The 12039-nt window shown below is 32.2% G+C and overlaps 1 protein-coding gene and 1 long non-coding RNA gene across 2 annotated transcripts; both read left to right on the top strand.

Moving 5' to 3' along the window:
* The first annotated feature begins 582 nt into the window (after positions 1-582).
* On the top strand, positions 583-1866 carry LOC146924309 (cold and drought-regulated protein CORA-like). Its single transcript, XM_085709349.1, has 2 exons — positions 583-736; positions 1066-1866. The coding sequence occupies exons 1-2, from the start codon at positions 628-630 to the stop codon at positions 1605-1607; spliced, it is 651 nt and encodes a 216-aa protein (XP_085565475.1). The 5' UTR covers positions 583-627; the 3' UTR covers positions 1608-1866.
* An 8042-nt stretch (positions 1867-9908) lies between these two features.
* On the top strand, positions 9909-11788 carry LOC146924308 (uncharacterized). Its single transcript, XR_015010095.1, has 3 exons — positions 9909-10191; positions 11057-11130; positions 11585-11788. It is a non-coding gene; the product is annotated as an uncharacterized LOC146924308 (long non-coding RNA).
* Positions 11789-12039: the final 251 nt, after the last annotated feature.

Here is a 12039-nt window from a genome sequence, read left to right as displayed (position 1 = left end):
ATGATGTATGTGGTTCATATTATGGACCACATACATCATTAATTGAATGAATCTAAAAAGTCAAATTTGCTTATATTTAGGACCGGAGGGAGTATATAGTATAGATAATATACGTTGATCATCTTTTTTTACTTTCATATTAAGACAAATGATAATATATAAAATATTTTTGGATTTATCTCAATGAATATTTTCAAAATATCAATTTTTTGTTAATACATAAATAAGATAATAAAGATAAAAAAAATGTGTATTGATACGCTTAAAGCAATCAAGAAGATCACTTATTTTAGAATGAAGCCTGTAGTCAAAATAAATGGTATCAAAATCATTAAACAACTATTTTAGTTCAAGATTTATAGATATATACATCATCTTATCACTATTATAAGCAAAATTTAATTTTTTATATTAATTGCATAAAAAAATGCATCTGATTTATAATATAGACTAGATACGTTCTGAATCTAAAAAGCGATGAATTAATACACACTAGCTACTTTCTCAACTAGTAAGTAATTAATGTCCCTACATCTCCCTCCTTCCCTCCATTATATATAGAGCACACTTCTTGCTAGTTTTATCATAGTTCACTACAAAATATCACATTTAAACAGATATTGAACAATGGATTCGAAAAAGGCAATCCTCATGCTAGGCCTCTTGGCTATGGCTCTTATTTCCTCAGTGATGTCCGCTAGGGACTTAACTGAAACTTCCACCGATGCTAAAAAGGGTGAGCTATATATTATGTTTCTTTATATATGTTTTCATGAGCGTTTTATATATATGTTTTAATTCTTTTCTACTTTCTTTTTTTTGACAAGAATTTTTTTCTACTTATTTGAAGGATAATTCTTTTATACTTACTTATATATTTTATTCATTTTAACTAGTTCTTTTCTATGTAAACGTTAAAATTAATTACTTTCATGCACCTCAATGTTATATAAAATGATTTAAAATTTGCTTCATAACATACAAAGATGATCAATATGATATATATATATATATATATACATATTTAAAATAATCGTTAATAATTCATATATATTGTGTTTGCAGAGGTTGTTGAAAAGACTAATGAAGTGAACGATGCCAAATATGGTGGTGGTTATAACCACGGTGGTGGTTACAATGGTGGAGGTTATAACCACGGTGGTGGTGGTTACCACAATGGTGGAGGTGGTTACAATGGTGGAGGTGGTTCCCACAACGGTGGTGGTGGTTACAATGGTGGAGGTGGTTCCCACAACGGTGGTGGTGGATACAATGGTGGAGGTGGTTACAACCATGGTGGAGGTGGTTACAATGGTGGTGGAGGTCACGGTGGTCATGGTGGAGGTGGTTACAATGGTGGTGGAGGTCACGGTGGTCATGGCGGTGCTGAATCTGTTGCCGTGCAAACTGAGGAAAAGACTAATGAAGTAAATGATGCCAAATATGGAGGTGGTAGTAATTACAACGATGGTAGAGGTGGATACAACCACGGTGGAGGTGGTTACAACCACGGTGGAGGTGGTCACGGTGGACACGGTGGACACGGTGGCCATGGTGGTCACGGTGGACACGGTGCCGACCAAACTGAGGACAACACTCAAAACTGATCGTAATGATATCATCATGCACCATGCACTCTTTCTCAGTAATATATTTCATGAATAAAAATAATGTTGTGTGTTGATATTAAAAAAGGCATACATAGAGAGCAGCAGTTTCCGTTGTTGTGTATTATCTATCTTGCCACTATATAGTATAGATAGATATTTCATCAGTGGAAATCATGTATAAATTTGCATAAGACTATGTATTTGTAACGATGATAAGCTTTTCCAAAAAATGATGAATGTGTTATCATGTGTATTACCTCTCCTTTTAAATTTAAATTTGTGGATGAGATTTCTATGAAAATTCATCGATAAAATGCATTAAACTGACGAACGAAGAAGTGCAACTTTTACAAACAATATCAAAGAAAGACTTATACCCTAATCAATAATTATTCAACCTATATGCAGCGGCGAAGCTAACACAATTTTTATGAGGAGGCCAAATATATTTTAAAAAATAATATATTAAACTTAATCAATAAATAGAATAAATTTACAATAATTTTTACTTATATTGAATGAAATAACAACGAAGAAAATTTAATCTGAAAATAATTATGTATAAAAGTTGAGCTCTATGAAGTTTTAATAAGTCAAATTATCTATAATTGACATTAAACTAAATAGATTATCAATATTTTATTAATATCATCCCTTTTTAAACCAAGAAAATTGTTTGGAGTAGCCAAGTAAAAAATAAATGGGGTAGCTACTTATAAATCTATACTAATTATTGAAGTTTTTTCTCTCTTTTGGGGTAGCCAATGCTACCCCATTCATATGCAAGCATTCGCCCCTGCCTATATGGTTTATGCATCCAATCATGTCAACACTAATTAATGTGTAATGCTAAAGAGTGCGTTTAGAGCATCGGTTAAGAGGATAAACTTAAAAATGTTGTATTGATAAATGATGAAAAGTGATAGATTTGATTTTTTAAAAGTTAAAAAATTGTTGAATAACCCAATTAATAATCGTACACGTGTTAGTGATTTGAGACATCACGTGCAACTCCCATGAGAGACCACACCCCAATCAACCAACCACCCCTTTGAAATTTTTTTATTTAGATTTATCCCTAACCTAATTTTATTTAGATTTGTCCCATAAATGGGGACACGTAGGAGTATATCTGTACAACCAAAATTTTGAACCTTTTCACGTTCTACAAGAACATATAGAAAATACCACCACACAAACAAACAAAAAGGAACATAGACAGAACTCACGTGCTACTCAACTTATTGCTGTGCAAGATTACTCACGTGCTACTCAACTTATTGATGTGCAAGATTGCTATCGTTCATAGTCCCCGACGGAGTCAGAAATTTAATTTAGGGGGGATTAAATTTAAGAGTATAACTTAGTAGAGAAAAAAACAAATTTTTATATGCATATTATATTCAAGATATTTTAAAAAATCATATGATTTATCCAAAAATGATATTAAATTTCAAAAATATAAGAAAAATGAGAGACTCGCTTTAGTATGACGAGACTAAATTTTTTTTTAATAGTAAAGAAAGAAATGAAACAATAAAATGCAAAGGCAAGAGAATAAGTTCTAAATAAAATCACGAGAATTGAATCGTTGGTATGAGAATGTTTAAATAACATTGCGTGGTTAAAAAAAATTCACGAAATTGCAATCGCTAAGATTAATGTTCTTTTGTAAATTGCAAACAAAACTTTACTTTATTTTTCATTGTTATGCATTATAAATAATAGTTAATTTAATTAAGCTTAGAAACTTGAATGTTCAAGACTAAGTAATGTGAGTAAAAAAAAAGTTCATTATACAATATCATATAAAATTCACATAAAATAAATATAGTGACAAAAAAATATAATTGCATATTAATATGAAGAAATAAAATTATAAAAATACAGGGGGACTGTGGCCTATGTTGGTCCCCCTTCTAACTTCATCCCTGTTCATAATATATATTAACTAATAATTGATAATAAAATAAATGTAGATAATTTAAAAAAAAATTGTTTAGATAAAACACTCAACACCAATTGATTGTCGGATGGAAGCAGATTTTTTTTTTAAACAACAAATATTATTCTCTACAAGTCTGTGCAAGAGTACACACAAAACTCACGGATAAAGCCAAAAACAAAACAACATACAAGACGCCGTATATAAGGAAATCACTTAGAAACAACAAAAACCACCAAAACCCCACGATTAAAAACCACAGAGCCACCCCTGTAAAACTAGCAGCAAAAACCCAACACAAAATAAAGAGGCTGGGATATACATAAAGAATAAGGGCAACTTGTGAGTTAATAAATCATAACTAACAGCTGCTCCAACAATCAAAGGCAAAAACTCCAACAAGGCTGCGACACTCCAACAACAAACCAATACCTACAACTCATGATTGAAAGATAACCAAAACAGCTGCGCACACCTGATCCTTGGAGCAAGAACAAAAAAATCAACCCCACATTCAGGGACGAATCTAGAACTAATGTATTGGTGTGGTTAAACTAGTAGTGTCAAAAAAATTTACCAAATGGAATTAATGACTATGTATTATTTCACTCAAATTCATTTGTAATCAAGACAATTGTTAATTGAAACAAAATGAACCGTCAACCTTCTCTAACATCATATTTTTTTTCTATTGTTTTGAAAAAAAATATCAGTTTTCAATTGCTCTAATAGACTTCTTTCATATATATATATATATATATATATATATATATATATATATATATATATATATATATAAATTGAATTTTTTTTTGGTGTATGGCTATAACCACACTTAGACTTATATTTGATCCGCCCATGCCCACATTCAAAACAAACAGCAACTGCAGCTTTGGTCAAAATAGCGTTAGTTCATCACTAGGAACTAACTAAGGCCACTTCAACAATCTCCACAAAAACAACAACCGTTATCTCAAGAGACACTCATTCGGATTTCAACCCTATTCATAGTATATGTAAGTAGAAATTTTTAGTCTATTTAAAACCCACCTCCATAATAGTACCTTAATATCGTCCACAATAATAGACTCTACATCTTTTGGCTCGTCTTTAAAAATTAGAGAGGGTGGGGAAGAAATTATTGTGGTACACCTTCTTTTTTCACTTTAATTTCACCATACAGTTGGTAATTTTTTTTTTACTATTTTTAAATAATCACAAGCAATCATGTATATGACTTTAAAACTAGGTTTAATCAAATTTTAATATTTTTAATTGTATTAATGGACAATGTAAAAATATTAACACCAATAATACATATCAATTAAATTGTTTTTTTAACATATAATATTTTTTCACCTAAAGTAGTATAAAATTTTCAAAAATCTACAATATAGAGGGTAAATTGGATGTTAGAATAAAATTAAGAAATGCTTGTAACTTAAGGAAGATACGAGGGTACGCACGCTTGTCTCTCTTAGAAAACTCGCTCTCATTTCTCTCTTGGCTCAACCTCCGTCGACCGTACCCCTCCCCTTGTCCAACTATGTTCCTTTTAGATGTAGTGGCCAACACGCTGGTGAGTTTAGAGGCGCTGACCCTTTGCACCACCCTCATTCCAGAACATTGGCGACCTTGAGTTGGTTGTTTTTGAATGTAACCCCTCTTGGTGGTCCGTTTTCAAGCAGTTGTTGGCGTTTTTCTCCGTCGCAACATGCTCTAAAGGCTTGCTGAGTTGTGTTACACGTAGTTCCATCAGGAACTGGGTTCCACAAAACAATTTGGGTTGTTTGATTTTCTCACAAGGTTTCTCTGTTTATGTGCCACTTTGAATTGGTATGCTGCTATGTGGATTGGTAGTTTTTTTTTCCTTTGCTTTTCGTTTCTTTCAAATCTATTGAGATATGCAATTTCAATGCATTTGGGTCACCACCGCGACATAAAGTTTTTGTCTTGTTGTGATGATTTTTGTGTGTTCATAGTTTCTCTACAAGGGAGGATCCAAGTTGACCGGAGAGAAATGGTTGTGTCAAGAAATAAGATATAATATAATTATTCAATCTTCTCCCTTATCATGCCACCAAAGGGGTCCAATAAGCTTGTGAGAAAATAAAATAAAATTGTGAGACTATTATCAAATCTAATTTTATCGTACATGCGAATATGAATAAAACATTTCACTCTAAGCCTGTGTTTAGGTTTTACCCAATAGAGTCTAAATATTTGAGGTGCTTTCATTGATACATTTGTTTTAACTGTCTTTTTTTTTCTTCTTCTTCTAAAATCGACCGTCCTAATAGATATTTCAAGCTATCTTTACAGTTTAGAACATTTGAGTCCATAACAGAATTAACGTTGAAGTAGGAAACAAATTACCCTTGTTTTTTTTATATGAATAAACAAGCCAAATGCCCAAATAGAAAAACTAACTAAAAACGCCTAGGAATGCAGATCGCCGCAATGTCAATCACAAGGGGGCAAAGGAAAACATCAATAACATCAAAACAATGAAAGGGTAAAGACAGAATAAAACCATGCTTAGCCAAAACATATGTCACTTCATCAACTTCTCTGAAGATATGATTCCAACGAATCTCACAATCGCTCCTGGATATTTTTCACAATTAATCCTCATAAGAAGATGCTTTTCTTAAATTGCAATCTTATTTAATTGGCTATTATCCTTGCTAATGCTCATAGCCACAATTAGGCATGACAATGAGGTGAGGTGGAGAAGAGTTTTGTCTTTCGCGTTCCTAAATTCAATGGGTTTGGCTATCTCTATACTCGTCCTGGATTCCAACGAGGGTGAAAAATAGAATCCTAACCCCATATCAGATGGGGTTCATGCACATCCATTCTGCCCCATCTCCACATGAATTTGAACCACATTTTTGTACTTTTTAATATTAAAAATAAGTAAAAAGCTCAAAACTACGTTGTTTCAGCAATCTGATTTATTAAGGAAAAAAAGAGGTAAAGGAAATGTCTTGGTCAAGGCTCACTTTAAAAATAAAAATAAATAAATCAATGTAATTTAAGAATTTATCCATGTGTTTATAAATTAAGAGAGGTAAAAATATAATTTTGATACAAGCGAGGTGGGTTAAGATGGGTATGAATGTCCCCATTACCCATCCCACAACTGTCTTTTAAAATCAAAAAATTCATGAACCCAATCAATTTAAATGTCATACTTGGTTGGTCAGAAACATAAATATTTTATATTTAGACGCACACACATTAACGGTCACTAATTTATTGGCTTAATATATCATTGGTCCCTTAACCTATTTTTGGTTTTCACTTTGGTCCCCTAATTATAAAGTGTCTCAATTTGGTCCCATAAATCTTCTTCCGTTTACTGTTTTGGTCATCTCTGTTAATTTTTAACATCAAATGTCTAATATGAACCATGTTTAAAGGTGGTCCCATAGACCTTATTAAATTTTTAAATTTTAACCTTTTGATTTTTTTTGTTTAAAAGAGGATTGTTGGATCATGTATGGTCTATTGTATTTTATTGTAAACCACCAACACCTAATATTTTTTCTTAAAAAAAAACACCTAATATTTTTCTCACCTTTCTTCATCTTCTCCCATCTTCTTCTTCATCTTCATCAACATAATCATTCCTAAAAAAAATTACTACCAGAACCATAATCATTCCTACAAAAAATTCTTAAAAACATTCTCAACATTACTACCAGACACAAAATCATCAAGACCCATTGTTCCTCAACAACAACGACAACTTAGAATCACCGACAACAACATCAACACATCAACAACAGCAACAACAACAATACCAAATCAAATTCAATCCTTTTTACTTTCTTTCATTATCATCATCAGTAACTGGTTTGAAGCTTTTTGTGAAGCTTGTTGATCTTAGAGAGAACATCTTCCTGACCTTTCCTTAATCGATCCAATTCCATCGGATTTTCTAAAATTGAAACATGTCTGGCGATTCAATTAACACAATTTCAACCGAGCAGAAAAATTCATGATGCAAAATCCACACACCCCAGATCTACATCCTTTATGACGTCATAATTCCAACCCAGTTCACTTTCTCATCTACTTCATTCATTTCCATACCCATCCAGCTATCACTGTTATTATTATCATTCCAAACCAATAATTAGCGGTCTACAAATACATCCAATAAAAAGAGGCTTCTTTAATGGTGTTGGAATGCTTCATTCATTTGGACCGATAATTTCGTCTTTGATAAAAAGGGTAATGCTTTTTTACAAAAAGATGGAGTTTTGATTTGGTCTACAAATACATCCAATTAAGGGGCTTCTTTAATGGTGTTGGAATGTTGAAGATAAGGATTCAATCAATTTTTTTTCTGGGCTTATTTGTTTCAGTTTTTTTAGGTTTTATTGAAGATGATGAAGATCAAGAGGAAGAATAGGGAAGGAGAAGAAGAGAAGGGAAAAAAAAAAAAATCAGATATGGGTGGTTCATTGTAATATGCTATGGACCTGCAATCAAACGGTTATAATCATATTGAAAATATTAGACATCAAAAAATTAACGGATAGGACCAAAATGGTAAACGGCAGAAGAGTTATGGGACCAAATTGAGACACTTTATAGTTAGGGGACCAAAATGAAAACAAAAAATAAGTTAAGGACCAAATGATGTATTAAGCCCTCATTTATTTCAATAATAACGAAATTTGTTTTTTCTCTTTTACCTTTATTAATACTCCCTTTGTCCTTAATATAAGAAGAAAAACAAAAAAACATCAAGACCAATACACTAGTGTAACTTTTTGAATATTTTTTACAAATATACCCTCATAAAAAATTGTGTAGCATTAAATACACTCACTAATATTAAAAAGACAAACATTAAATAAGGGGTAGAAAAGTCTTTTAAGCAATAACTACTTCTTAAAAGTTGTGATATTTTCTTATAAATAGGATCAACATTTTTTTTGAAAATTTTCTTATATATAGGACCGGAGGGAATAACGAGTATCTCTAAATACAAAAGAGTTGTGGTTATGTTCAACCAAACCTAACTCCAATTCAAGTTGTCCAATCATATTCGAAACGGGTTCGGGTACCTATAAATACGAATTATATTGCCATGTCTAGCCACACATTTGTAAAAATATTGCCTTATCTAGCCACACATTTGTATCAATAGGATAACATTAAGGGAAAATATTGGTGTACACCCTTTTATTTGTACCACTTTCATACCACCCTCCCATGTGGCATTAAGGGATAATTTAGTCATTTTACCTCACCTTCACATCTCTTGTGTAAGTCTGCAACTCCTTCCTTTATCTCTATAACACCACTCCCAGATCTAACAACCCAAAACCTGATAAAATTCAAGCAAAAATCCAAATCCCCCTAACTCATTGGCAAGCTGAACATCAATTAAAACCTGAATCCCACATATTGAAAAAATTAAACCCAAAACCCATTAAATCTAGAAAATCAAACTCAAATTCGGAAAATCAAAATCCAACCTAATACAACAAAAACAACTTGTTGGGTTTTGAAAGGTGAAGATGAAAAGAATGTGACCATTTTTTTTATTGAAACTCTAGCAATTGGTTTGGTATCTATTAATCCACTTCATCACCAAAACTAGAATTTGTAATCTCACAAATTTAGTTTTAGTTTCTTTCTTCACTTAAAAAAATGAGTTTCTTGACAACTCAAATCCAATCAAGAAAGAAAAATTTCAAAACTCAATAATTAAAAAAATTATACAAATTTTGTGAAAAAAAGTAATTATATGAAAATCAAATAGTAAAAACATTAAACTCCATATCACAATTTTGAAAGGGGAGGGTTACCACTATATGCTTAATTGCATCTATTGGAATCAAAGCTAATTTCTATTGTGTGTTTAGGAATAGTGTAGAAAATTCAAAGCCTGTAAACTGAACAAGAGAATGAATGGAGACTTTTGATGGGACTAGTTATTCTTATGGAAAATTGATGTAGAGAGAAATTGAGCTACATGTTCTATAGGGGTTGTGTTCTTGTTACGAAGGAAACAACATTTTTTTTTTTTTATGATTTAAAATTGCTCCAAAGTACTCTAGGCAACAACACTCTTCGGTAGTTCCAACAACTTGGTCATGAAATGTGGTTTTCATAGTTGATATTCAATTTTCTCTCTCTAAAACAGAGCAAGTTGTGAAGGAAGGAAGGAAGGAAGACGGAAGTGAGAGGAGAGATGGTCAAAAAGCTGAATGTGTTTTTGTGTGGGTCCCACATTGCCACGTGTTGCAATTTTGTGTGGGGGTTTAAAGGTGTATGCCACATATGGATGTATGTGTATCATCACTCTTTTAAATGCCAAGATTTCATTAAGAGTGATGATACACATACCACCATAGGTGGCAAACCACTCCTACACCCCCTTATGTGGCACATTTTATTAATAAAAAAATTTGGGCATCACTTTCTCTTTCTTTCTTTTCTCTGTCTTCTTTTTCTCTGTTTTCTCACAACCCTCACCATCTTCTTTCAGTTCCCTCCCGCAGCACCACCAGTCCACCACCACCGTCACGAACTGCTCCGTCCACCTTCACTCGCCTCGCCTCAGCTTCATCTTCTTCTACTTCAACTTAGCTTCTTTCTTCACACTTTCTGGTACAACTATTCTCTTTCCTTTTTGTTCTTGCAAATTTAACTTGATTTCAGTGTTTTCATGTGTTTTTGCTTGATGGGTCGGTTTTGTTTTGTTATATATGAATTTTGATTGATGGGGGTTTAAAATGAGATGGATCTGTTGCAATTTTCAGTTTTGTGTGTGTGTTGTTTTCTTGATTGAATTTGAGCTTGATTTGATGTTTTTGTTGGATTTTGGTTAAGAACTTGATCTGAATTGAATTTGTAATGGATCTAATGGAATAGTTACATTTTTGCATTGAAATTTTGAAATCACATGCATTTAGTTCATTGTTCTTCACTTGGTGATAGAATTGGTTTCAATGGTCAACTTATAGTCATGCTGATTTTGTGCCAAACAATGTTCTTTTTAGAATAGTGAGGCACATCACATAATATGGTTACCTCTGCACCGAGTTCTATCAGTTTATGTAACTTGAAGAAAAGGTGTTATTGAACTATTAGTTTGGAGTATTGTTGGAAGATAAGAAAGTAGCTTATATATAGGATTCATTTCTGTAACATTGAATCAGTGGATGTCCAATGCACATATTAGAGATTTTAATAATAATATTGAAGTTAGATACTATATGTATTTTAGATTGCTTGTAGTCCAGAGACCTCGATTTCATGTGTTAGAGATTGAATGTGTGTCCTGTGCCCGACACTTGTGTCTGAAAAAACACTAACATGTTTGATTACAGTGAATTATGTTACGATCATAGTGGTCATCACATCGGTAACTGTTGGGTTAATATCTGACAGTCTAGATATTAAGTTTGGTATTTTGGATTTTCAACATTTTCAGTGATTACAGTGATAATGAATTTTTTTTTATCTTTTGTAGACATTTGTCAATCGGAAGAGGGCCCTAGTTGTTCAACTTCGTCTACTTCTATTGCACTTGAAGATGATTGAATGGTAATTATTTCTATTTCTAAATTATTTCTTTAAAAAATTATCTGCTATCATTTATATATATGTTCCTGCAAGTTGCCATTGATATACTTGTTCCTGCAAGTTACCATTTATACATATATGGTAATTTCATAATGAAGTAATTTTGGATAAATGATAATTTTGTTAACTGCTTTTGTATCACTGGTATGAAAGTTATAGTTAGATTAGTGAATGAGGTAGCTTGCAGTTTAATATTTTTTAGAAACTACTCATTAAATTGAGCACCTGGTGCCAACTCATGAAAGCAACGCATGTCTATCAAATAGTTTCTAATATTTCATTGGATTCATGATATCTAAGTTGCTTTCCAAACATAAATAGTATTGCTAAAATCCCTGCAATTTCATGATCACATATCTGTCTTTTTGTGCCTTATGTCATTTCAGAAAGAATCCACTTTTGATTGATTTTGCAGATTGTGTTGGTCTTAGTCAAGCTCTCAATGATGTTTTGGATAGCATGAGCAAGAAGGGCATTCTTGTTCCTATTTGACTTGGATTATTGTCAAATTTTAGCATTATGTTTATGGAGATGTGTGATGTTATGTGTTCTCGAGACAATTATGCATTCTATTTTGTAATCCCATTAGATTCTATTTCTATGAAATATTGTTGCTGAATTGTCCTGTTTCGTTGGTTCTTGCAGCGATTTTGTAATTTAATTGTTTCTGAAGTTGAATTTAATGTCAAGTAGATAAAGGTTGTGTTATGACCACATTTTTACAAATACGTGACCACTATTTTTTCATAAATTAGAACTTATCCGTCTTTAGGCGTGATAAACTCGTCGATTGTAAAACAGATTATTTATGGTTGGAAATGCTTTTAGTGCAGTGATCAAATGAGATCATGCGTTCGATTCCCCTAAAAC

The sequence above is a fragment of the Medicago sativa genome, chromosome 5 (genome assembly GCF_051527215.1).
Source record: "Medicago sativa cultivar Bolivia chromosome 5, Bolivia_mono, whole genome shotgun sequence".
NCBI classification, from domain to species: Eukaryota; Viridiplantae; Streptophyta; class Magnoliopsida; order Fabales; family Fabaceae; genus Medicago; species Medicago sativa.
The sequence above is the reverse complement of the archived record's forward strand: the minus strand, read 5'-3'. Positions and strand labels throughout refer to the sequence as shown.

Coding starts and splice junctions, on each gene's coding strand:
- LOC146924309 (XM_085709349.1), top strand. CDS start 628: ATGGATTCGAAAAAGGCAATCCTCATGCTAGGCCTCTTGGCTATGGCT. Junction 737..1,065: donor TTCCACCGATGCTAAAAAGG/GTGAGCTATATA, acceptor TTGTGTTTGCAG/AGGTTGTTGAAAAGACTAAT.